The sequence below is a fragment of the Trachemys scripta genome, chromosome 4 (genome assembly GCF_013100865.1).
Source record: "Trachemys scripta elegans isolate TJP31775 chromosome 4, CAS_Tse_1.0, whole genome shotgun sequence".
NCBI lineage: Eukaryota > Metazoa > Chordata > Testudines > Emydidae > Trachemys > Trachemys scripta.
Genome location: NC_048301.1, coordinates 103,312,238 through 103,340,114, shown reverse-complemented (window position 1 = coordinate 103,340,114; position 27,877 = coordinate 103,312,238). Strand labels below are relative to the sequence as shown.

At 42.6% G+C, this 27,877-nt stretch overlaps 1 protein-coding gene across 3 annotated transcripts in view; it reads left to right on the top strand.

Annotated features, from left to right (window-relative positions):
• The window catches only part of SERGEF (secretion regulating guanine nucleotide exchange factor), a 261,315-nt gene that overhangs the window by 132,665 nt on the left and 100,773 nt on the right, over positions 1 to 27,877 (top strand). For 2 of the 3 annotated variants that reach the window (XM_034770207.1, XM_034770208.1), the window contains exon 10: positions 16,802 to 16,838. The exons of the other annotated variant lie outside the window; for it this stretch is intronic. In XM_034770207.1, the coding sequence (XP_034626098.1) occupies positions 16,802 to 16,838 (37 nt within the window). The remainder of the gene's footprint in view (positions 1 to 16,801; positions 16,839 to 27,877) is intronic. 3 annotated transcript variants of the gene reach the window in all.

The following is a 27,877-nucleotide window of genomic DNA, read 5'->3' as shown; positions in this document are numbered from 1 at the left end:
TCTTCCTAAAATATGATGCTTCCAGTGAAGAAAAGAGACTACACTCCCTCAATGTCAGATGGGCCTTGGCCATGTATCTGCAAAGACCAAAACTGATTTGGAAAACACTGAGGCAGTTTGTTTGTTACCATAGCAGAGCTATCATGAGGACAAGCATTATCAACTCAGAAAGATTCTAAGTGGCTCTCTGGATGTGTCATTCAGCGTTATCATTTGGCACACATTCCTCTTCCAGATAGGGTAAAGGCCTACTACACTAAAGCAAAAGCAACCTCAGTGGCATCTCTTTGAGATGTACCAATAGTGGGCATTTGGAATGTGGCTACTTGGAGCGCCATCCACACTTTTACAAAGCATTATGCCCAAGTCCAGGTTTTTTCAGCACATGCAGCTGTGGAGTAAGCAGTGTTACACACGTCCATACCAACTGCATCCTCACACCTTCCTCCTGTTTGAATACTGCATATCAAAAAACAATAGGGAATACACATAGGGACCAGCACTTGAAGAAAGGGAGTGTATGTACCTGTAACTGGAGGTTCTTTGAGATGTGTGGTCTCTCTGTATTCCACTACCCATCCTCCCTTTCCTCTGCTTCAGATCATATCTGATTTGTATCAGATAAGGAGAAGGAACTAGAGAAGTGTTGGTCCATGCCACTCTTTATGCCCTCAGTTCAGAGCATGAGGAGAGCACCTGTGTGTGTGCGGACCATTGGAGACTACTTGCTACAAATCTCTCATTTCAGGTGCAGGTAGCACATGCATACCCTCGTGTGGAATACAGATAGGGACCGCACATTTTGAAGAACCTTCATTTACAGATAAGTAGCCTCCATTTGCTTAGATTCAAGTTGTCATGACTTGACTGCATTTGTTGTGTTCAAACAAAATGAAGTCCAAACCACTAATATATATACTTGGTGCTCTACATAGGCCTGTTTCATGAAGCTGAGAACAATTATGAACCATATCTACTGGAAGACAGAATGTAAACAGAAAATGTGAATGATAAATGGGAACTATTTAAAAATATTTTACTAAATGCCCAAAAAGCCACAATCAAGGCAGGCAGCTATATTGGTTAAAAAAACAAATCTGGCTTAGCAGACATGCAAAAACACCTATTAAAAATATGTACATATAACAAACGGAAAAAAGGGAAATTTGATAATCATGAATATAAATCAGGAGCTAGAAATGGTAGAAGACTGATAATGGAAGCAAAAGGACACAAGGAGAAATCAAAGGCCTGTAGAATTAAGGACAATAAGAAGGATTTAAAAAATATATATTAGGAACAGAAGGAAACCTAACAATGGTATTGTTCCATTATTAGATGGAAATGGCAGAATTGTCAATAATAATGCAGAAAAGAGAAATGTTCAATTTCTGTTGTGTATTTGGGGAAAACTCCAGATTATGTTTTCATATCATATGATGATGATTGATTCCATTCCAACAGTAATTCATGAGAAACTTTGCTGAATAGGGACGGATTTAAACAGATGCTTAAGGTTAAGCAAGTGCTTTTCTGAATTGGGGCCTCAGTCAGTGAACTGGATATGACACCAACTATAGTGGTAGTTTTCTATGAAGATGATACCACCTATGACTCTGTTGTGAAAGAAAGGACTGTTCTGGTTAAGTGCAGAGACTAAATGGGTTTGCACTGGTATTTTGCTCAGTTTTTGTTTTAATTTATTCAAGATAGCTTAGCTCAAATGTAAAATCTGGGCTTTCCTTAATTGGATTCTTTATTTAAAAATGCATCTGTTTCTCTTGTATACATTACACAAAAATGTTGTTATAAACCTAATATACGTATATTTACATAGTCCATGTGAGTTCATCCATACTAATTTTTAAAGTACTCCTAGTAAATAGTAAACGTATTTATTGTTTATATAGCACCCCAACATGCGAAATGTTTACCAAGTTAGTGTGGTTATCTAAATTCTACTGTTAAGTGAGGAGGGGAAAAGGAATATTAATGTTCCGTATTAATGTTCATGGCAGGGGCAAGAATAGTGCAAATGGATTTATAATTCATAATGTGACACATGCAATTCAATCCATTAGCTTTGTGAACAGAGTGTGATAGTTAAACCCAACAGTATTATTATAAAGTGAAATAAAATACTCAAGAGGAAAGTGTATTTTAAAAACACTTTCACTAATCCACACTCAATTCCAGCTGTTTTTTATGCTGTTGCTTCTTAAAAACAGACAAAACCCAATGTTGTTAGAAAAGTTTGTGTGTGTGTTTTCACTCAACCATTACTGAAAAACTTGCTCAGACTTCCAATACGTTAAACATATTGCGTTGAGGCAGAAACCAATGATAAGCATCCTCTGCCCCAGGTTAACATTTAGGAAACTTATATCTGCATATTAGAGCATGGGAACTGTTTTACAACTTTAGTTATAGTGGGTGCAACCAGTCTGATTATAATAAATAAAGACACCTAGGAAGAATGATACTCTTTGAAATAGCTTGTGACATTCCTGGATTGGCTTCGTTCTTGGTCGTTATCATCAGAATACAATGAGCCATGTTCATCCTAGGGCCTACATGGGTTTGGAGCCTGGCTGAAGGCCTTAGGAGCCCCAAATTAAGGGATTACTGTGGCCGTGAAAGGGGACAGCAATGGCAGGGAAGGGGCATGGCTATGCAGTGCCCGGAAGATGTGTTGATACACTGTCCCCCAAACAAGTGCTACCTCAAACATAAAGAATCATTCAATTTATTTTCTTCCAAATAACTGTACAATAGCTGGGGCTGATCATAGACTTTACTGTGAAATCTCACTGTCTCTTCCTGTTTATTTCCTCTTTGTTCCCATGGTGAGTATGCCTGTCTCTGGCAGACTCTGGGGCCCTGTTCTAGTTAAACATTTCCATTATTTCTCTTACATCAAGACCATTCAATCTCTGTCTTGTTACGTCAGCTCCCCTAGCCCTGGCAGCATTCAAGGTGAGGCTGTAAAATATAATCAGTTTGTAGAATGACATTACTGTCTCTATCCTATTTATAACAGCCGAACATCTTGCTTTTTTGGCGGCCATTGCACATTGAACAGACATCTCCACTGAGCTGTCCACAGTGACGTCTAGATCTCTCTCCTGAGAGGTTCCAACTAATTTAGAATCCATCAGTATGTAAGAATAGTTTAAATTATTCCTTCTAATGTATGTTATCTTGCACCTGTCTACACTAAATTTCATCTGTCACTATGTGGCCCATTTATCTAGCTTTCTTAGGCCATTCTTGAGTTCCTCACAATCCTTCTTAATCTTGACCTAAGTTTGTGTTACAGAACTTCGCTATCCATCCATTTTTCTTTTTAACATTATTCTAACTGGCCTCTTAAATACACACAGTACTATAGAGGATGATCCTGCTTCATTGGAAAGATTAAGAACAGCAGGATTACCACAGCATAAACTGTGTGCATGTGTACAATACATACCATGTATATGTATTCTGAAAATGTCATAAAGTATTGTTTAAAAAAAAACCCAATTTTTATTTTCCTAATCAAAATCTGGTATATGGCATTGTCTGCATGTGGCAGGTCTGGAAAATAAAAGTGAGAGGATTCTTATGTATAATTGTATTGCAGTCAAAAACAGCCCGTCATTACTTTACAAGGCTGTTCTGAAGATTCCAGAATATGGAAATGATGATGAGCGGTATTTCACAAACGGGGTATTTACTAGGACTCATACCAATCTGTGATCAGCTTAAAGTGATGTTATAATAGGATCAGCCATTTAACAGTTAGAAATTTTTTTTTAAATTTCTATTATGGATTTCATATCTTGCAGAACTGATTATATTTGGTAAGGACAAGTTGCCTTGTGAATTTTGTTTAACTGTCCCACAGAAAAGAAAAATGCATTTTAGTTGTAAGATTTATTTATGGAAGTTCTATAATTGGATCTTGAATTTCAATACTACCATCCTACTTTGGAAATTTGTTGTTAACATTTGTCAGAGTTGTATTGATCTATTTGCTTTACTTGAAATCATCCTTTTCCCCCTGTAGTTTGTGCATTATAACATAATACAAAGCTATTGACTTCAATGGGAACAGAGTTAGGCCAATGCTGGGCATGTCTGAAAGCCTCACCCCAAATGTTTCAGGTCCTATTTCTTCTAATGCTTACAAAGTTGGTATCACAAATATGAAATGAGTGTATTTATACTCTGATTGGTTAGCCCTTTAGACCAGTGGATCTAGTACTCTTGACTTTTTTTGTTTCACATGTCTCATGTTCCAGCTTCTTAATCAAGAAAGCGTTTACTTTTGAGGAAGAAAGAGGCATGGTTCTCAGACTATATAAATGTAAAAAAGTTTGAGTTAGAAGGGCCTCTTTGGCTTCAACTGCAGACAGAATCATTATTGGATCATCTCCACTCTCAGTAACAGTGATGATTGAAGACAGAAGATTATTGCACAGGATTTTTTCTGTAGATGTAGGTTCCACACGCACTCATACTCAAGGCATAAACAAATCTTAGGCCTGGTCTACACTGGGGGGGTGATATCGATCTAAGATACACAACTTTAGCTACAAGAATAGCGTAGCTGAAGTTGACGTATCTTAGATCGACTTAGAATCACATACTTCGTGTCTTCGCGGTGCGGGATCGATAGCTGCCGCTCCTCTGTCAACTTTGCTTCCGCTTCTCGCCGAGCTGGAGTTCAACAGTCGACGGGAGAGCGATCGGGGATCGATTTTATCGCATCTACACTACACACGAGTAATCAATCCCCGATAGATCAATTGCTATCCGCCTATCCGGTGAGTAGTATAGATGTACCCTTAAGCAGTGACCATAATCTCCTTACAGCAAACTTCTCCATCATTGACATCTGTAATCAGAACATGGTAATGCTTAAGCTATCATTCCAGATCATGTAATAAAGAATAATTGATCCAGATCATCAGCTAAAGCTGAGGAGTGCATAATACAGTTTAGGAGGCAGGGTACTGTCTGGATCATTTCTGGCTGTGTACTTGGCCTGTCACCCCATGTAACTTAGAAAAGTCCAAGTTATGCTGGCTAGTTAGTTTCCTGTTGCCAGTGCATGAATCCCTGGCCCTGAAAAATGCAGTCCTGAGTGAACAGGTGAGGAAAAAGGAAATTTGAAGCTGATGCAGAAGTACAGAGAGGAAACAAATGATCATACCTATGCATGAAAACAATGCAGAGTAAATTGTAACACCTGCACTGAGGTAGAAATTCCAGGTGGAAATGTCTTGCCATTGCTCAGGTGCAGACCCGAATAGTCTGAAAACTACCACACATGGATTTAAAATGTAGCATTGAAGCGTGAAACAAGTTTACATTGTGCTACAACATGACTGGGGAGAGGTCTGTTTGTGGGCTGCCTAGTCAGGCTGGCCAGCTTGCTACCATTTTGGGGGGGTTATATGGGAGGGAATGGATATTGTGCTCTCTGACCCCACTCCCAATACAGCTACTTCCAAAGGTTTGCAGCTCATTCTTCTCCCATTTCATCCTTGCCAAACAACTGTGTTTCCATGTTTCTGATTCAGCTACTGTGCAATACAGCCAAGATGTCTAAGCAAAAGACTTCACATTGTTTTGTTATGGAATTAAATAAGCTTTATGCTAATTCAGCTTTCTAATTAGTATGCACTTAACAGCAGCCAGCGTGTCACTTCAGAATATGATGTGTTTTCCCCAAACTTCCTTTTGAGACTTGCATTAAAGTGCAGGCTCCACTGTCTCTATCTACTGCATGCTAATCCTTAGTTACCCAGGAGAACTTTTCCATTCATCTTTGTATTGGGAGCTTGCGTGTTTATGGAGACACTTTATTTATTTATTTCCAATAAGTTTGCTGCAGGGTGATGGATTGTTACTAAGTGCTGCCCAAATATAGAATCCAGGATTCCAGAGTAGAGCGTTACGTGACACCCTAAAGGTAAAAGCACCATTTATTGCAACGGGTAAAGGAGCAGGCAGGCACTAGAATTCATGACTTGTGGTACTTATACAAAGCTAACTCTCATGGCAGCCGCATGCCTGCAGCTGCACTGGAGACTAAATGAACCAAAAAGCCTCTTTGCAAGATGTGTTAGTTGGTATATAAAACTCATACTTTTCCCTCTAAATGTTTATTTTGACATATTTCAGGGGATGAGGAAGTATAACGTGCTGCTGTTTTTTTGACTTACATATTAAAGTTGGTGCTAAAATTTTCCATTTATTTTTGTGCGTGTACATTTGTAAGACTTGTGCTGACAACAGGGCACAGCATTTGTCTTCCCGAACAATTGATGGTTATCTTACATAATTTGTTTCTCAAAGGCACCCAGTTCCCTGAGGTACATTTCAAATCAGGGTACGTGGCAGACGCGCTGTATTTCCAGTGTCCTTAACAGTCTCTTAACAGAAAAAGGACTTCCTTTTTTTTTCTTTCTTTGCAGAGACAATGTGCCCATATAAAGCCTGAGCCTGCAAACTCTTATTTATGCAACCAACAAGCCTCACTGAGCTTCAGTGGGACTACTAACGAAAGTGAGGATGTGCAGGATTGGCCCCACTGTGTTTGAGTGACTTCCTTAATAGTGATTCTTCTCAGCAACATTCACTGGCCACAGTTTTCAGATGGGACTAGTGATTTTGGATGTCTCCATTTTTGGGTGCCTGATTTGAGACCCCTCAAAAGAACCTGATTTTCACAGTGTGAGTGCTCAGTGTTTTCTCTGACAATTGGACCCCTTTAAAGTGTCTCAAGTTGGACAGCCAGAAAGTGAGGTATTCCAAATCACTAGTCCCTTTTGAAAATCATGACCTTGGAGGAAGTTACGGACCCAGTTTATGTTGTTGTTTTTTGTAAGTTCAGGAGTCAAGCCCCTTTAAGGTGTCTCACTTCAAAAATTACCACTTGGTAATGGTGCCTCATCGTTTGGCTACTGTTTTTTAATAAATGATGTACATACTTTGGGCTCCTCCAAACAAATGAAAAGCATGCAAGAAAAAAGAGAGGCATACCAACTTGTCAATAATTTGAAATAAACTTTTAAAATTAACATCTCGTTCCTTTACCAGACTTATGAGGCTACAGAAGTCCAAGTAAGTCTGTGGTGTTAAGTTTCCTTGCATGTCCTGTGTGCCAAATTCTGCCCTTAGTTACATCCCTGTAAATCCAGAAAAACTCAAGTGAAGTCACTGACGTTACTTAAGGCTTACCCAAGTGTAGGTGAGAGCAGAATTTCCCCAGAATGTGTGCACTATGTTCTAGCTGCTCTGTCATTCCTTCTAGGCTAACTAAAGTATTCCTAATCCATTATGAATTGACTATAATGGATTATTTTGCCATAAGGAAAAAGATGTAAAGCCCAGACTCTTCCAGAAAGCCTAAAACTGTTCCCAAATGTTATGCATTTTTAAAAGAACCTTGAAAATAAGCAGCTATTTAGAAGTTGATATTTTATAACCAAATATTACACTCACCTTTGTAACTTGTATTTTAGGCTTTTAAATATTGAATAATAGAGTGTGCTTTGACAGAGTGTTTGCCTACAGTTATTGCCTAATGGAACCATTAGCTTCATTAAAGTGGCAGTGATAGAAATTAGCACATTCGGATTGATAATGATGACTTTTATGCTAGTTTTCTAGTTCTGTCTCTATTTAATACCATAGGAGGAAGATGCTGGAATCCTGTCCTTTTGACATTCTGTAGGATAGAAGTCTTGAGCTGAAAACGTCTGAATAATCTGATGACAAAGATTTGCTTGCAGATGGCCAGGGCCGGCTCTGGCCTTTTTGCTGCCCCAGGCAAAAAAGCCTCCTGCCGACCCCCGACCCCCAGCGGGGAGCGCGGCAGGGGAGGGCGCCAAGCCCGGCCGTGGCCCCGCTCTCCCCGGCCAGCCAGAGTGCTGGGAGGAGGGCAGCCCCGCTCTCCCCAGTCTGCCAGAGCGCCAGGAGGAGGGCGGCCCCGCTCTCCCCGGCCGGCCAGAGAGCTGGGGGAGGGCGGCCCCGCTCTCCCCGGCCGACCAGAGTGCTGGGGGAGGGCGGCCCTGCTCTTCCTGGCCGGCCGGAGTGCCGGGGGGAGCCCAGCCGCGGCCCTGCTCTCCCCGGCTGGCCGGAGCGCCGGGGGAGAGCGGCGAGCCTGGCCGGGGCCCCGCTCTCCCCGACCGGCCGGAGCGCCGGGAGGAGGGCAGAGAGCCCGGCTGCGGCACCGCTCTCCCCGGCCAGCCGGAGCGCCGGGAGGAGGGCGGAGAGCCCGGTCGCGGCCCCGCTCTCCCCGGGTGAGCGCCGCTCCCCTCCAGGTGCCGTCCCACATGCTTGGAGGGCTGGTGCCTGGAGCCAGCCCTGCAGGTGGCATAGCAGAGTCAGTAGTGTGTCCAGAGGTGAAAGTAAGCTAGTACGGGCCAAAACGGAGGACCAGTAAGAAAAGGTGCAGTCTGACTCCTCCTCCAGCCAGGCTGACAATGCTAGGCTCCGTGCTTTCCCCCTGCCTGGCTCTCAGCAGTGGCTGCAGGGGCTCCCCTCTAGCTTGGAGCCGTCTGAGAGGGAGAAGCAAGCCTACCCCCTGCATAAGAATAGTTTAAACTCAGCTGTGCCATTCAGCCCCCGGGGTTAGAAGCCATTTCTGGCATCCTTGTTAATTTCACTCAGTTGCTGGGGGTCAAGGGGGGGAGGGTGTGTTTGACCATGGCAGGGGCAGTTCTTTTCTGCCCCCGGGATGAGGGGATCTCTCCAATACTAATATACACAACAAATACAAGCATTTGGCTGCACAGCTTAAATCCTCCCCACCCCCCACTCAGCAGGGGCTCTCCCCTCTAGCTGCCTGCATAAGAACATAGGGCGCAATCTCAGATCTCTTTTTGTTTTGTCCTGCCTGCAGAGTGCAGAGGCTGAAATTGACAAAACTTTCTCTAGGTATCTTGTATATTTCATGAAGGCTATTCCAGTTGGCCTTCATTCACCCCTGCCCTGCCTTCCCCTGCTACTAGCCACCCACTGGTGTGCCCCCTGCACTCTTTTATGTGCCTGGAAGGGAGATTAAAAAATCCTTGATATCTGACTTGCTAGGAAATAGGGAGGATCTAGGGAAAGCGGGGCACTGGTGGGCATGGTGGGAATGGTGCAACGCAGTCCCTTGCCCCCCTGGCTCCCACCATGTGGGGGTATGGCACTCAAAACTTTGGAACATCCACATGAATGTCTTCCTGGGAAAACAAAATCTTCTTGTCTTGCTTCACAGATCTAAATCTACTCTGATCCAGGTATGTTCTAAATGTATATGTACAGTATGGATGGATCTCTCAAAAAAGATAGCTCTTCAGTATAGGAGTTGGACCAACAGCCCCCTGGGGAAGGACGGACTCCATTAAGCAGCACACATTAAGCAGAAGTTCCTGAGGTGTTAGCCCAGAAACACTTGTCTCCCCTCCCTTCCCCCCAAAAGGGCACTGGCACCTTCCCCACAGGACAGTAACACATACTGTATGTATGTGCATGAATGTGTGTGTCACAAACAATGCAGCTGCAGCCTGCCGCCGCCTGCCCTGACCCCAGCAACCGGCCCCTGCTATTGTATGATAGTCGTATTGGAGATCCCCTCATCCAGGGGCAGAAAAGAACTGCCCCTGCCATGGACACACACGCTCCGCTTCCCCTCACCCCCAACAACTGTGAATGAAATTAACAAGGATGCCAGAAATGGCTCCTAACCCCGGGGGGTGAACTGCGCAGGGAACAGCTGAGTTTAAACTGTTCTTATACAGGGGGTAGGCTTGCTTCTCCCTCTCAGCCAGTTTCCCTGCTGCAAGCTAGAGGGGAGCCCCTGCAGCCGCTGCTGAGTGCCAGGCAGGGGGAAAGCACGGCCTAGCATCGGCAACCTGGCTGGAGGAGGAGGGAAGACATGGAGAAAAATGTTACAGTGAGTTTTCTCTTTTTCAGGCTTATTCCAATATTAAAGTTTTATTACAGACAGTATTTTTAGTAGTAGTAGCAGCTTTATTTTCTATATGTATGTCATGCAATGGGAGGGATCCATGAAGTAGGTAGGAGAGGTGGGTTGCTTGCGATTGGACCATATGGGTAAGAAATGTAAATTACTTTCACCCCTGCCTAAATCCAAGGGCTCCCAGCCGCCTCTGCAGCTGGTAGCTCCGGGGGTGATTTAAAGGGCCCAGGGCTCCTAGCTTCAGCCGGATCCCCAAGCCCTTTAAATCCTGATTTAAAAGCCCCGGGATTTAAAGGCCCCACCTCTTCCAGTTGAGGCCCCTCCCCCTCCGCAGGACTCTTGGAGTACCGGTAAATCCTTTAAGTTACTTTCACCCCTGAGTATGTCTAACAATTTTTTAAATATATAGGCTTTGTGTTCCATGTCTTCTTCCTCACATGTGGAAGAAGGAAAGTATCTGGTATGGGAACTTCTGATCACTCTTTGATGACCTTGCAATAGTAACACATGTTCATGACAATGAGGCTTAATTATTCTAACTTCCTCCTTAACACAGCTTCCCTGTTGCTTTCAGCTTGTTTAGAATAGAGCAACTAGCTTTCCCTCTGCTTTGAATAACCATGTGTCTATTACATGCACTCAGCTGTCTTCACACTCCTTGCCTAGAACCTGGCAGAGAGACTGTAAACTGACACTGCTGATTTGTAAAGATCTTTATGAGGTATTCCTTGGTTGAATTTTGCCACTTCCCTGCCACTGCCTTGACCCTAATTCTGAGTATGTGTACTCTGATCTCTATAGCATTTGTATCTTCGTGTAGGTCTACACTTACCCAGTAGTTCGCGGCAAGCAAATCGAACTTCTGGGTTCGACTTATCGCATCTTGTCTGGACGAGATAAGTCGAACCCGGAAGTGCTCGCCGTCGACTGCGGTACTCCTGCTTGTCGAGAGGAGTACGCGAAGTCGACGGGGGAGCCTGCCTGCCGCGTCTGGACCGAGGTAAGTTCGAACTAAGGTACTTCGAACTTCAGCTACGTTATTCACGTAGCTGAAGTTGCGTACCTTAGTTCGAATTGGGGGGTTAGTGTAGACCTGCCTTTTGAGTCTGCACAGCTGGTCAGGCTTTTCTAGAGATGGGTATAGAACTTGCTTCCTCTTGACATTTCAGTTCATCTGTCCCCACTTCAAAACAGACATAACTCCTCTGTCCCCTCCAAGTTCTTTTTCAGTCTGACCACTCTTCTCCCCACATTTTGATTCTCAAAATTCAGGGCAGGGACCGTGTCCTCATTTGTGAGCGTTTGTGTCCAGCACAATGGGATCCCAATCCTGACTGGAGACTGAGCACCGTATCAGTTATAGAACCTTTCATTCTTCCTCTCCATTTCACACTGTGTGTTCTCCTTGCTTGGAGTTTTATGAGGTGTTATTTATAAATAACTTTTAAAAATATTTTGTTGCTTTTGGATTAATGCTGTCTCCAACTCCCACAAACATTCAAGACCCAGATTGCATCCAAACTGTCACAGAGGGATAGCAGGAAGGGGAATTCTGCATCTCCTGCACAAATTGGGCAATACTCTGCAGTGAATCTCTCTGCATGTCTGCAGTGAGGAGGTGGGCTTGGGATCAGTTGTGGGGATGGACACAAGCGGTGGCCAGTTGGTTTGTAAACTATGCTGATGTACTGATAAAACCCCCTTAGTGTTTGGGAGGTTTCCTGCCCCCGGGTTAGTTGAGGGGATAGGGCAAGGATTTAATCCCTTGCAGTACTCTCTACCTCAGCAAAGGCCCATGTGCTTGGGCTTTGTGCAATGGACCAGCATTTGGCCCATTGTCTGGGTGAGGAACGTTTTCTGCCAGGCTGAAATAACAAAGCCTCACTTTAAATTTTATTGTGACTCCCACTTCGTAACAAAGCTAGAAATCGTATTTCAATAAACGAAAGATTAGATTGGCAGAAAATAGCAAACAGAGAAAAGACTGTCAAATCTCATGATTATTTGGCCCTCACAATTTTCTATAGACATACCCAGCAGCAAGGAATGGCATTAAATTGCTGCTCTGGGTGGGGTTATACCCTTGTGCTGTTAGCTTGTATTGCAATAAACTGCATTTAGTCTGGTACTAACCAAGGAATGTGACTAGGTTAGCAAGCTGCCTCTCCTTATCAATCAGGAGTCAAGTGATCCGGAAGAGGAAGAGTTCCTAGTGAAGGATCATTGGAAGCAAGACAGCTTCACTAATTATATTCAGTTCCTCCCCCCTCAGTGGAATTCTGCATACAAAATGTAGTTAGTCAGTATGTGTCAAACAGTACAAATCAGTTACAATACGTTAATCAAGGGCATGAAGGAACAGCACTAGGAAAGAATGATTATACTGTATTATATAAACCTTCATCTTTAGTCATCTGCAATCTCTCTGTCAACTCTTATCATTCCCTTTTGGCTTCTAATCCCTGGAGGAATAAAGTCTTTCTCTGCTTCTGGCCTTGGTGGTTTCCTTAACAAAGCAAGATCTGTCAAGATCATCATGTCTGTCTGTGGTCAAACATCTATATCAAATCTTAGATGAAAGAGTGCCTTTGTGCTCACCTTTTTCATCTTTTTCTCCTCCCCTTTCTTCACTCCACAGGATACTGTCTGTAGAATAACCATCCCTTAATGTACTAAAAATCAGAATGGCAGTGACTGCAATCTAAATCAAAGTCCTTAAACTTCATGTCTTCATTCAGGCTTAGAAATCCTATAGTAAAGTGATTTTCAAACTTTTTAGGCTGTGTACCCCTTTCCAAATAATGTAATCTACTGGGTTCCCCCATCTGAGATAGGGTCATAATATACTTATGATTAGATTGCGAAGTCTTACTAAATTAAATGGGTTGTCCGTCATTACAGGATTTTACTGACGTACCCCCCGATGACAGCTTGTGTTCCCCTAGGGGTATGCATACCTCAGTTTGAAAACCAGTGCCATAGTATAATATCATCTTTCCCCTGAAGGGAAGTGCTGGAGGCCCCCATATCCAAGGACTTTTAAAAGCTGATGTACTGAGGGAGCATTTCTGCACTGGCTGGGCCATGGGCTAGAATGACCTAATAGTTCCTTTCCACTTAGACATCTGTCATTTGAAAAATAATGTAGAGGCCTGCTAAAGGTATTTAGGGTTATCATTATGATGCCCAATGTGGGATGTTATGCAGCTCTTTGAAGCATAGCTTCACAGCTACCTCTTCTCTGAATTGCCCTGGTCAACGCTCAAAAGCCTTGGAGGCTCATTCTGGGTAAGTGCCAAAATGTTCAGAAGCTTGTCCAGGCTGCTTGAGATCTTCTCTCTCTATCACCATGTCCAGCTTTCTCTCTGCCTCCTCCTAACCCAAAACACAGTCCCTTCTCCCTCTTTCCAGCTCCAGTCTTTCTTCTCCAATAGGTCTCTGACTTGATACCCTTTCACATGGGAGAATTGAGAGAGAGAAAGGAAGGATGCTTTAGTAGTTAGGGCACTAAGGGCCTCTGAAGACCCCGGGTTCTATTCCTTCCTCTGTCACCTTGGGAAAGTCCTTCCTCGGTTTCCCATTTGTAAAATGCATCGCTCTTCTGTACCTTACAGGGGTACTGGGATGATAAATACAATAAAGATTGTGAGGCACTCGGATGGCATGGTGATGGAGGTAATATAAGTATCTAAGATAGATCCTTCCACCCAGAAAAGGAAAAACAGAGAACTCCCCTTAACTTTTTTTTTCTTCCTCACATTTTGCCTTATTCTCAAAAGCCTCTGATTTGAGTTGCCATCCCCCTCTCACACTCTCTTATTAATTTAATAATTAAATATTTTAACTTACTTATTTTTGGTATGTTTATACTCAGCTGTGCTACCTTGTGCCCCCAGATCTCACCAAATAACTTGGGTTGCTCAGTAAATCAGAGTATGAGGAGGAGGAACACCAAGTAACACAAAATGCTATAGGATGTGGTGATGTTAGCTTGCTGTCTGGGCTAAGGGGTCACTGTGCTGCTGATGTCTTTGTTAACACTGAGGAGTCAGCTAAATTTCAGCTTGAATTGTTAGGTTCCATCTCGTTGCTTCTGCAGTTTCAACTGGAAATGCCTGTCATTGCCTCAAAGGTGTGTTATGAGCCTTGCTTAGTTGTTTGGGTATTGCTTTGAAATCTTTATGATATAGAGAGATTAAAATACATTTATATGCATGTGAACAACTACTAAAACACTCTCAGATAGTTTTTTTCAGTAGAGGAGCGATTTTAATTTGAAGGGGGTTGCATTGTTTATTATTCCAGAGGGCTTCAATAACTGCTAGAGATTGATTCTGACTCTCTGTTCAGATTTGTGACTTTTGATGTATGTTTAAATATACAGTGTAACATAATTGCCCAACTGGGAAATAATATTGCATGCAGAAGCTCCAAATATTCTTGATTTCAACATATTTATCTATCCTCTAGGAATATACAGATGTCTGCAGAAGTTTAATTTCTTCTGCAACACAGAAAAAAAGCCAGGTAGCTAGAAAATGATGGCTCTTGCAGTACATACCAGTATTGTGTTACAAAACTACAGTCATTGCTGGATTAGTTGCACCTAATATAAGTGTTCGTTATGTCTTTGGTAATCCCATTCTCCCTTGCTGGCACCTCATCCTACCAACAAATCATCAAGTCTGACTCCTACTAATACTTTTTTTTATGTTGGGTGAGTTTTGTCTAATTTAGGGTGGGAGGGTTATATTTTAAGAGGCTGACATGCTGTCTGGGATGCTCACAAGATGAACCTGCCCTTCAAGTTGAAGGAGCCTTGGTTCACCTCTGGGTTATGCTGTCTTCTGTTAGAGTGAAGCAAGATGTCCACTGTAGCAGGGGTTCTGCAAGAGGCCGGCACAGCCTTCAGTGAGAGACAGGGATATGGCCATGGTGCCTGAGGGATGCACTAATTCAGAGAATCCCTTAGGAAGATTTTCCCGGTGGGGCTCCTAGTGGAGTCCAGGCTACATTTTAAAGTGACGTCACCCTGGGCTAGGGCAGCAGTGCAAATGTCCTGTGCTCTCCTATTGGGTGAATGCCCCACTGGTGCACGGAGACTGCTGCTGCTACCAGGGTTGCCATATCCCTGGCCTGTGCTAGGCGAATCAAGGTGACTGCCAGTAGCCTAGTCTATGCATGGGACTTGCCTTGATTACAGCGATTGGTGGCACAGCAGCTGTTTCCACCACTGCAGTTTTCCCCGGCTTGAAAAAAGCTGCACTGGCATAAATGATTGCTTATAGTGGGTTGTCTCATATGCATTAGGAGATTGCACTGGTGCAGTGACACAAATGGTTGGTCACCAATGGCTATAATGGGGGCAAATTACCACGGTAGACAAGGCCTATAATGCAGTGAACTCTGTTTCTGCTGCTGCCTTCCATTGTGGCAGATTCCCATAAACTCCGGTAAATGAGGTAGTGGATGGCTGTGTAGTGTAGGCAGAGATTCTCAGAGTGCTGCTGTTGGTAACAGTTGTATGAGTGGATTACAAAACAGTGAGTGATCACCAGCTTGCTTTATTTATCTGTCAGAGTTGCAGACTGGATAATTGTTGTTATTAGGTATTGGAACAAAATGCCTCTTTAGCGGAGATGTCACACATTCTAAACAGCATGTTCTGTTTTGAACACACAGCATTTCCAGTGGGGCCATTAGCTCTAAATATACAAGATCTACAGAAGCAGAGTGAACAGCCTGTTTCATAGAACCATCTGAAACAGTGTTTGTGTTCAGCACACTTTGTATAGAAGTATGAGATTAGATAGCTCATGCTTCACATTGATTTTATTAGCGGCAGCTTTAATATCCCATTTTTCATCATGCAGTGAAGAGACAGAATTTGCTGTTTTGATTTTTTTTCCCCATCAAGTCTTCACATGCATTTCCATGTGCAGATCTTGTTTCCATGGCATCAACGTTTAAACCCCAACATCATTGGTGGGCTGCATTAGCCAATGAAAACACATAAAAATCAGTACTGGTATAATGTATGGTCATGTTGCATGAAGAGTACAATAATACAGCGATATGTTATGCATATTAATGTGCCAGTGCTTGAAGCTCTGAGTAGCTGTAACATTGCAAGATAGAAGTTTTACAGCTACTTAACTCTAGTCCCTTTCCAAGGCCATTGTTTTCTCTCAGTCCTCATATGTTAATTGTTCCAGAAAATGAGATTCATCACAAAACGTATGATGGATTTTAAAACAATTTGTTGAAGCCCAGAGGCTTCCATTTCTTGGCTCAATACATTCAAACCAAAGGAGATTTGTTGAATCTCAGCTGTCAACTTTATTAGTACAGCCTTTATGAAATAAGATTCCAGGATGGTCCGTCACTCTGCATGTCACTCTGAAGCTTAGAATGTCTGAGTCAGTGTGACGTAATGGAAACAGCTACAAGTGTGGCTGAGAGTGCTTATTGTTCAAACTATCACCAGGTTCAGTCATCACTGGGATTCATGGTCTGTTACCATCCTGTTTTTTAATGTGAGCGAAACTGCAGCTGCCTGCGTTACATGCTATGCTTTTGCTTTGCAATTGTGATTTTGGTTGTCTTTTTTTAATGTAAACAGCTGTTTATTAACAAATGAAGTGAGACCACTAATGAAATTTTCTCAGAAATGTACAGTAGTGTACTTCAAACTTAATTTTACATTGTACAAACCACAATTGTTTTTCAGCCTAATTTTTTATTTCCTGTCATGGTTGTGGTTGTCTCTGTCCTAGTACTGTATCTACTTAAACTTGTCCACAGACTCTCTTTCATTCATTCACATTTCTTTTGCAGATTGCATGTGGCTCAGAGCATAATCTGGCAATAGTCGGTAAGTAGCTTAATTTTATATCAAATGCTATGGTTGCTTTTTTTCTCATTTGTAAGGAGCACAAGATTAAAAGAAAATGTACCCAGTGAATTATTACAGAATGCTTGGTAGAGCTGCATATGGTAGCAGAAAGGAGGAAACAATCTATTTGTATTGGTGAGAAAAGAAATCTGAAATATAAAAAGCATTGGTAATAATGATACCTGGGTAGCGCTTTTCAGTGTTCCTGCTGACTACAGAGAAAGGGAGAGTGGGGAGTTGATGAGTGTGTTGACGTCACTAGGCATAGCTACCAGGTAACTCGGGAGAGTGGAAGACCATAAGTGTCGATGAAGCTCTCTTGTTCTGGGTCTAAGTGAGCCACAGTAACTCCATCTTGTGAACTTTAACCAACCTGAAATGCCGACAGCCTAAAAAGCAAAAGCATAGCATGTAATGCAGACAGCTGCAGTTTCGCTCACATTAACAAACGCTGTAGTGATAAGAACGGGGGAAAGGGGAAGGGGGGAAGTTCACATGCGTCTAAGCTTACAAGGCCACAAATAAACAGATGAACAAGAACTTTTTTCACATACCAATGTAGTGCCTATTGTAACTGTTGTCTGGGAGGGAGGGGTAGGGGTGAAACCAAACAAAGGCTTGCACACAAACAGCTTGGAGTATAAAATGGGAAACTTGTTTGTATTTGTTGCGCTTCTGATTTGAGACATGCTGGTCTCCTGAGTGCCTTTTCGAGATCTCGAATAAACTTGGATTGCTTCTCCACTCGGTGTGTTCATTGGTGCGAAGCACACCGGGCAACGAACCCTGCTGTTGCCCCCCTCGGGCCCTTTGGGACGGCAACAGTTTTGGCATCCCTGGGTGGGCTCGAGGCTGAAATTTAGCCTTGCCCGGATCCCTCCTGGTGGCCGACGGATTACGACGATGACTGACGCCCAGAGCTCACTAGTGACTTCATCGGGGGCCTCGGCGGAGACATGGTTTAATTGACCCCAGAGGGCACAACGGTGCAACGCACACAGACAGTGAAGAAGAAGCTGTGGGCGACCGTGCAGAACCAGACCCTTGAATAAGGTAGAAACAGTCCAGTGGGGACTTTACCTGTTTAGACCTGGGGACGCCCAGTGTCTCCCTAGAGTATGGGGCAGGGACAGAGTACAGCTGGCGGGGCACAGTGTACTCCCTTAGAATGCATCCTAGCAAATTGGAATGTGTTTGGGTCAAATTCAATGCTTAAAAGTAAATTTAAAAAATTCTGTACAGTTGATTGGCCTCAATACCAGCTGGAGTGCCAGGAAAGGTGGCCACCGGAAGAATCACTTAATTACAACACAATCCTTCAGTTACTTTTGTTTTGTCAGCAAACTGGTAAATGGAATGAACATCTCTATGCATATGCGTTTATGGTATTAAGAAATAGAACTGATATTTTGCACAAGTGCCATTTGACTCCGACAGACTCGGTAGTACCTGCTGCTAAACCCCAGAACCCTCCCACAGTTGTAATGCCAGAATCAGTGTCCCCTTCGGCTCCTCCACCCCCACAGGCTCCAGAGAGTACCCCCTTGGTGGGATTGTATCCGTTAATTACTGAGAATGTGGTAGCCCATCCAGGAACACAGGATCGTGCAGCCCAGATTGTGCCTGTGTACTCTCATGTTCCTTTTAACCCAGTGGACCTAGCTGCCTTTAAGGCACAGGCAGGTGAATTTTCTACGAATTCAAGCAGGTTTATTTCAATCTTTGAAGGGTGTCTGGCTAGTTGTAAGCCTGACTGGGATAATTGCAATATACTTATGAGAACCTTGTTGTCTGAGGTGAAGCGGAATCAGGTTATAGCTAAGGCTAAGGAGGAAGCACAGAGAAGGCATAATGAGGATAAAGAGGGCAAGCCCTTGCCTGAGGTCGCTGTTCCCCTAGTGGACCCCTGGTGGAATCCGAATGAGGAGGAGGGTTGGAAGCTGCTTAACTCCTATAAGGAACTGTTTATGCATGGCCCCCGGCACTCAGCTGTCCGACATAACAATTGGGCAAAGCCTTATAAGCTAATCCAGGAAGCAAATAAAAGTCCAGTGGCTTTTCTGCAGCGTATTCAGGATACCATCAGGCAAACTACCAGTGCAGACCCAGATAATCAGGCAACTGAAGCAATTATAAAGGGTATCGTGCGGCCCCTAAGTTTGTTAAGGAGATCATTCCTCGCTTCGGCCTTCCCCAGTAAATAAAATCTAATAATAAAACACACTTCACATCTCAAGTTGTTCAAAAAATATCAAGTGCCTTGCAAATCCCCTGGAAGCTCCACACACCATGGCGACCACAAGCCAGTGGAGTAGTAGAACACACAAATCAGACACTCAAGCGACACCTCTCAAAGGTCTGTCGGGAGGCCTCTCTTAGGTGGCCTAATGCTTTGCTCCTTGTGTTACTTCACATTCGTGCTCTCCCCAAGGGCAGGTTAGGGCTAAGTTCCTTCAAATTTATGTTTAAAAGGGCATGGCCTATGAATGGTACCCCAGTTCTGGCAGGGGAGTAAACAGTGGGGTGTGGTTTCTTGTCTCAGTACATGTGCTCTCTGTCCGCTGTTCTTTCTTCTCTTCACAAATACACCAAAAATTCACAGCCTCTTCTGCTGGATACCCCGGTCCACTCCTTGCAGCCAGGCGATTCTGTACTCATGCGAACCTGGAAGGACAAGCCTCTCCAAGAGAAGTGGAAGGGACCCCACATCGTCCTGCTTGTTACCCACACGGCGGCAAAGGTCAAAGGACATAAAAACTGAATTCATCACTCTCGACTGAAAGCAGTACCCACTCCTGAACAATGAACTGTCCAACCTGCTAAAAAAGCTGCCAGCGACAATTTGGGACTTAAGCTGTTATTCAAAAGACAGTAAGGGTCACTGGAAATGCCTAGTGTTCTCTCTGAACAGCCACAGCACACTCCCCACGAGAACCCGGAGCATTGATTTTATCTATTCACAGAAGGCCGACCTAACCTATGGTCCTGGTCCTTTTATTTTTTAATTTGTTTGGTGTCAATAATTCTTATCTTCTGGGCATTTGGTTGTAATCACAATATGGGTTCAGGTTTAGGGTCTCTCACAACATTCCTTTTTGTCACAGAAGCACTCCTTCTGTTACCTACTGTTTCACCCACATCACATGCAGGATGGGGAGCCATCCCTGCAGACATGGCTACCAATACTTATAAGGCCCTAAAAATTGCCTTTGCCCATGAGTTCAATCTCTCCAACTGTTGAATATGTGCCCAGACTCCCCACCATTCGGCTGGATTGCCCTGGAGAGTAGTTCCCCAAAATTGGTCAGACTTTTGTCAAAGATGAATGGTTACCAGCAGCAGCACCTCTGACAATTTAAGTTTACAATCTAACTGTACTGCGAAAGCTCCATATGGCCTACACAATGGCTCTTGGACTTCCCACTATAGTAGCACTCGTAAGCCCCAGCCCATTTGTTTACGCTCTTCACCCACTGGTCTCATATGTTATCAGCAAGCCAGTACAAGTAATCATACCTGGTTTGCCGGCATTAGTACGTATAAATTTTATATTGGTCCTGGTACAAGTCTCACTGTTCCTGTACTAAATGCCACCGGTTTGCAAACCGGCGCTGCATTCTTTGCCCTTTCCCCACAAGCCACCCTACGGGACCTACAAGGTAACAATAAAAAGGCTAGTTATGGTAAAGCATTTTGGGTTTGTGGTACTAGTGCCTACAAATGGCTTCCTCATAAAGGCTATCTCGCTCCTCCCCTCCGTGTTTTGACCAGGCTCCCTCAGGTCACCCCAAATATTACTGGTCCCTAAAAGCTACCATTAAACCCATCAGTAAAAAAAACAGGTTTGGAATAATATTCCTCCCTACCTATGGGGTGGGACGGCTAACCCCACTCTACAAAAAACTTTCCAAATTTCTCACCCAGTTTGCCAATAATACCCTCGCCATAAAAAAAGGCATAAGTGCCGAGCTGTACCAGCTTCAATTGCTGGCTCTGCAAAACCGCCAGGCCCTAAATTATGTGTTAGCCTCATGGGGCGGGGTCTGTGCCCTTATTAAAAAAAGTGTTGTGCCTATGTCCCAAAGTTTTCACAAAATATTAACAAGTACATCTTGTCAGCCGAACAGGCCTTAAACCAGTAAAAGCCCTCCCCCCAAAAAAACCACTATTCTTAATTCCCTTTGGGGTTGGTTACCTAGTCTAGGGGAACTAGGGGGAGGCATTGTTCGCCTCTTGCTCACAGGTGTTGTAATATGTTTTGTTCTTTTTCTTTTGCTTGCTTGCGGTAAAGTGCTCATACATAAAATTTGTATCTCCCATTCCTCAAAAGTTCCCTTATACCCTCTCATTAATAATCCTAATTGCATAAAGCTTAATCACATTTTGTCTTTAAAGTATAACAAACTCTGCCAAAGGTTTATTAAGTGTTCTCAAAAAAAAAAAATTGTTAACGTCACTAGGCATAGCTACCAGGTAACTCAAAAAAATAAAAAACCATAAGTGTCAATGAAGCTCTCTTGCTCTGGGTCTAAATAAGCCACAGGAACTCAATCTTGTGAACTTTAACCAACCTGAAATGCTGACAGCCTAAAAAGCAAAAGCATAGCATGTAACACAAAGAGCTGCAGTTTCGCTCACATTAACAAACGCTGTAGTAATAAAAACGGGGGAAAGGGGAAATTCACATGCGTCTAAGCTTACAAGGCCACAAATAAAAACTTTTTTCACATACCAATGTAATGCCTATTGTAACTGTTGTCTAAAAAAACGGGGTAGGGGTAAAACCAAACAAAGGCTTGCACACAAACAGCTTAAAGTATAAAATAAAAAACTTGTTTATATTTATTGCGCTTCTAATTTAAAACATGCTGGTCTCCTGAGTGCCTTTTCAAAATCTCAAATAAACTTGAATTGCTTCTCCACCTTGGTGTGTTCATTGGTGCAAAGCACACCGGGCAACAAACCCCGCTGTTGTCCCCCTCGGGCTCTTTGGGCCGGCAACAAGTGTAACAGCAAAATTAATTTAAGTTGTCCTAGGACATATTTTACAATCGAACCATTAAAGCATGAAGTCACAAATTCAAAGGAGTAGCTAATCTTGGTCAAAAATTGGTAAACATTTTAAGTGAAATATTTCATGGAAAAATTCTTGTAGTTTTTGTTGAAATTTTGAAAATGTTCAAAATGATAGCGAGCGTTATTTAGCATATATAGTACCTCTCTACTTAAATGTGGCTCCTATAGTAATGGTGAAAGGTTCTAGGCCTAACGCCAATAGAAAGATAATCCTGTCTTCCAGTACTAGAAATAATCAGATCCCGGATTTCTACTGACTTCACAAGATACCTGCTGATGTGCACTGGGACTGAACCCTCATGATGTGTAATTATAGTAATTATTAATACCCAGTTCTTATATAGCATTATTTCCATCATAGATGTTGAAGTGCTTTTACAAAGGAAGTCAGTATCATTATCCCCATTTTACAGATGGAGAAACTGAGGCCCAGAGAGGGGAGAAGTGACTTACTCAAGATCACCCAGTAGGAGAGCTGCAGATTAAACCCAGGGCACCTGAGTCCCAGTCCAGTGCCCTAGCCACTAGACCACACTCCTCCACTGGTTCAGGCTTTAAGGTGTTGACAAGGAATTTGCCTAATTGTGACACTAAATGAGGAATCAGTGGGAGTCATGCCCTCCAGTATCCAAACATAGATCCTTGTGTATCCTGTAAAATCAGAGCAAGTCTGGTAGTTACCCAGATAGACTACGAATATAATAGTTTTTATCAGAAAATATTTTGTGTGTGTGTTACAAAAATAGGGTCAGTACTTATCCATTTTAGGCCCAAGCAGCCCATTTTATTTAGTGCAGACTTTTTTTTTTAAGAGAAGGATTCTTTGGATGAACTGATTTTCTGCATCCTATCTGCCTGCGATGGGGTGGACTATGCCCAGAGGCCCCCTGCTGGAGGCCTCAGTGTCCTGCCATACCCATCCCAGAAAAGGAACAGTAGAGGAGTCCTCCAAGCAGCCAATCAGAGAGGCTGCAGGGAAACCAGCCAATCAGGGCCCAGGAGGGCCATATAAAAGGAGCTGCAGAGGCAGAGACAGTCCGTTCCTTGCTGGTGCTAGAGGCATGGTGCTCCTCGCTGGCCAAAGGGAACTGCAGCACCACGGACAGCTCAGTGCTGGCAGGGAACCAGACAACAAGGAAGAGCTGCTGGCTGGCTGCTGGGCCTGAACTTAGATGAGCCCTGAGGCAAGGGTGAAGCTTGGGCGAAGGTTGGGGCTGCGGGAAAATGGCCCAGGGAACTGAAAGCACGTGGCTGGCACCTGGAGTAGTTGGTGGGCCTGGGTCCCCCCAGAGGGCACTGCGGAATTGGCCTACAATCGGACAGCGAGAAATCCCAGAAGGGGTACTGAACTACTTAGTGGCCCAGCTGGAGACTGGAGCCAGAGTAGACCAAGAGGGCGAAACCATTGCTTCCAGGGAGGAAGCCCTGGGGGAACGGCCAGATACTAGGGCCAGGACTATTTAAAGACAGCACGCAGAGCTGACGAGAAGGGGTGCTTGCAAGAAGTGGGTGCCATGCCCTTACACTGTCCCTTTGCACCTAATGAATGGAATGTCTCTAATAGCTCCTTGAGCTCCCTCTCACTTCCACAGGAGTCATTACTGCATATCTTGGAAAACTGGCTATTTGATATGTGATGCACATTCATGTACTATTTTCAAGGAGGTATTTATTTCATGTTGGAGTCCTGGTAGATTCATAAACCATCTACAGAGCATATTTTGTATGCAGCATATAATTGATTACCCTTGTATGATAAAACCTATTATGAACTATTCAATTTGATTCATTCTACTGACTATGGGAAGATATCCCCCTTCCCCCCCCCACCAGTTGTTCATTGTCACATGCCCTTGCTAATTAGGGGGACAGGTGCTGTTGAAAGCCAACTAGCAATTTGAAAACTCACATTGGGCTTCTCACTGAATTTATGGGCTGAAAGTTTAGCTAGTAGCAGATTTCTCCAGTGCAAGTAAAAGCAAAGTATTGGGTTTAAACTTTATCTCCCTGTCCCTCCCAATGTCCTCTTAGTAAATAATCTTCTGCCACATAGAGATAATCTCAAAAATAAATATGCAGGCAACAGAAAGATCCTTGAAACAACTAGCAGTAAATTTAATGTCTATTGTATAAAGATTTAAACATATCTAATTTCATGCCCTATGAGTACACTCACTGACTTCTGTAGGAATGTTCTCAGAGCATAAAGTTAAGGACATTTTTATTGTGACATATCACGACAGAAATATTTTGTTGCTGAATTTTTTTTAAACTTAAAGCATTATGGTAAGACCTACGTGTTAGGTGAATTTTTAAAAAATACTTTTTAAAAGGTTGAATTTTGTGGAAAATATTATTTTTTCCAACCTTTCATAACTTGTTGCTAGTTCAAAATGGCCAATCTTTTCACTAGTTAAATACATTTCACAATCTATAATAATATGTATATTTGATTGTACAGTTTTTCAGTAGCATTTATAATAGAGACTTTAATGAGCACTGATAAATAATCTATGTTTTATTAGTAAATTTCCAAACACTTACACTGCATGGATTTCAAATAAAAAAACCTGTAATAAACTTTTTGTAGTAAAAGAAATAAATAAATGAAAAACAATCCCAAACCCTAGAATATTAAAGCAATTTCAGTTTGGAAAGCATACATACATACACTTTATATGCAAACACACATGGTGTGTGTTTTTGTTTGCATCTTCCCTTTAAGTCAAAACGTTTCCTTTGAGACCCAGAAAATACATTTAAAATTAATTTCTTAAACTTAGGCCTGGTCCACAGTAACCCCCCACTTCGGACTAAGGTATGCAAATTCAGCTACGTTAATAAAGTAGCTGAATTCGAAGTACCTTAGTCCAAACTTACCGCGGGTCCACACGCGGCAGGCAGGCTCCCCTGTCGATGCCGCGTACTCCTCTCGCTGAGCTGGAGTACCGGCGTCGACGGCAAACACTTCCGGGATTGATCCGGGATCGATTTATCGCGTCTAGACAAGACGCGATAAATCGATCCCAGAAGATCGATCGCTTACATCCGGACCAGGAAGTAAGTATAGACGTACCCTTAGTGAAGAAATTGTTCTTCCTAGTCTTGTGGATAGTGCAAATTGTCTTGTACAGGTCTATTTGGCAGCTAATTTTCCTTCCATGTTACTTTGGACAGTCTATCTTCATGTGTGATTTTGTGCCTCTTCATGGGTAACTTATTTAATGTACTTCTTCCCTGTTTTTCCTCCATTAAAGTTTTTTTCCCTCCTCTCCCCTATAGGGTTGTTAATAGGCCCCAGTCTTATAAAGAGATCTACGCAGGTGGACTGTTTGCTCTTAGTGGATCTTTTGTAGAATTGAGGCCATAGACCCTTCTAGTAAAGTCAATGGGAGTTTGGCTATTGACTTCAGGGACCCAATCTCACACCGCTGTTGTTGGGTAAATGGGGAGATCTTCTGTTCTAATCTGGTCATTAGGTGACCATTAACATTAATAAAAATGAGAGACTGTGATTTGCCATATCATGTACTAATTTGAATCTTGGGAGTTTGAAATAATAGCTAAGATGTGGAAAATTGTGATTTTTTTTCATGCTAACTTTTTAATGGAAATGTTCACATTTTTGTTTTCAGTGATGTGTGTGTGTGTGTGTGTGTTGTGTGTATGTCATCTCATGACATGGAGTTTTGTCAACAAAATCATGCAGCTGTGAATTTTTGCATATTCATGTGATCCTTTGCTTGAACAAGGATCAATTTTCACATGAAATTTGAATGGATCAGAACAATTATATTTGTAAATATTGGATGACTTTCTGTCTTGCATTTCCAAAATGCTCTCACTTCAAACATTTTCAGTTTTGTCAGGAAATTGTCACAGAAAGTTGTCCAGCACAATGAAAGATGGCATTTTAACTTTGTATGAAAAGGTGTTAAACTTATGATACTGAGGAAAATATGATCAATAACATCTAAGATAATGATTGATCAAGCCATGATCTTTGCATGATACAACCATGTTCACAGTAGTGATGCTAAACATGGGCTTAAAATTTGCAGGATTGGGGACTAAAACCTTCAAATCCATGAAAAAATTATATAACGAGACTTATTCTATACATGGAAGCATGATTTTAAGTTATGTGTTTGTGAGGAAGAGCTGTATTACAGATTTTTCTCTCTGTGGGGCTATGTTCTAAACATATGTTTTCGAAGAGAATAATTATCCTGAAGTAGAACACTTGACATACTACATGTGGGATGTAGAATAATCAAGCAATATAAGTTTGTAAATGTGAAGTTGTTGTGAACATATGCATGTCTTTATTGCATTGTGAAGTACAAATTTGAAGATGGAGTGCCTCCAGCATCCAAGAATTGTAGATGTCTTATTAAATTAACAGGTCCTGACATGTTTACTGCTTTTGTTAAATAGTTGTACAGTTTTCCTAATGTAAGCATAAACATAATGTGTTTTCACTCCGATTTTCCTTCCTCTCCTCTATAATTTTACTCTATCCTCCTTGTGTAGTGAGTTATAAACAGGTCAATCCATTAAAAGATAAGATCTCAGTATTTTTGGCTTCCAGAATCCATTAAAGGATAATATCATTTGTTTTGGCTTCTTCTTGGAGAAATCAGCTTTCCTCATTTATATACTTTTAATAAAAGATATGACTTTTAGAAAGAAGGGAAGTAAGATAACAAGATTTTAGAACGCGGAAGGGAAAATATCTATTTTTTAAAAAAGCAGATTTAAAAGCATACTGCTAACTCCCAGGTTGAAGGAGCTCTTTAAATCTAGGCACTACGACTTGATAGTGAAGTATATAAAATATGAAGTGTATTGACCATGTCTGTACAGGATGAATAGTCAAACAGTACTCACTAAACTTCCAGGTCAAATCCTCAGCTGTTGAATTGCAAATGAAATCACTGGAGCTACAGAACTTGATGCCAGCTGGATCTGGTCCCCAAAGTCCTGTCCCAGCATGACTTGGTCTTCTACAAAGTAGGGTAGACCATCTAGGGTGGGCCCTTCTGTAATAGTTCCAGAGTTCTGGATAGGAAGACATCACAAACCATCAGAGTAGTATTTATGATCCTTTTATTACATGCTACAGATTGAAACTTAATTTGGCTCCCTTGAACTGTTTTTTCTCTTGCAAACGTTCACTGGTTATCTGTTTTTGTAGGGTTATTCACAGTGTTTGAACTACTGACACTGAATGTGATGACACTGTGTCATAATAATGTGATAATGTGATGTCACTTGTACTGGACTGCTGCACGACTAAACTAGTTGCCGCACAACTAAAACAAGACTATGTGGGTGGAACACATTTTCTCCCTGGTCCTCTTTATCCTGACAAAGTAAAATACTGTAGCCCCTGCTGGAGTGAATTGCAGCTACGTTTCCAGCAGAAAACCAGACTTGAAAGGTTTAAGTATAGATGAACTGGTACTCTGGAAAGGTTAAGATCAATAAAACTAATGAGAGCTGGATGTGGTGGAGGAAGGCACATTACAGCTTTCCCACTAAGTTCTATCAGTTTAAAAGATCTGTGGCACAACAACGTTCCCATCCTTCAGTCTCTCTCAAGCAAAGACTGATGATCTCATTGAGTTCTGCAAAGGGTTTTGTGATTGTCCACTAGGGATTAAGTCCTTGTCTACAATAGACATTTTCCCCCTAAAATTTTCCTCCAGTGCTGCCCCACCAGTAATAGTAGAAGTGGGAGGTCTAATGTAGACAAGATGCCAGTGACCACTAGCATTTTAACCACCATATCATCTAGACCCACTTTGAGCTAGTTCAGATGCCACAGGGATAAAAAAAAAACCCGGCAGCTTCTCTGCTACAGCTCCTGTTGTTGCTGGTGCCTGTTGAGGTACCCAGGTGGAAAATTCTGTGGAGAAGAGGCCAGTGGAGATATTTTA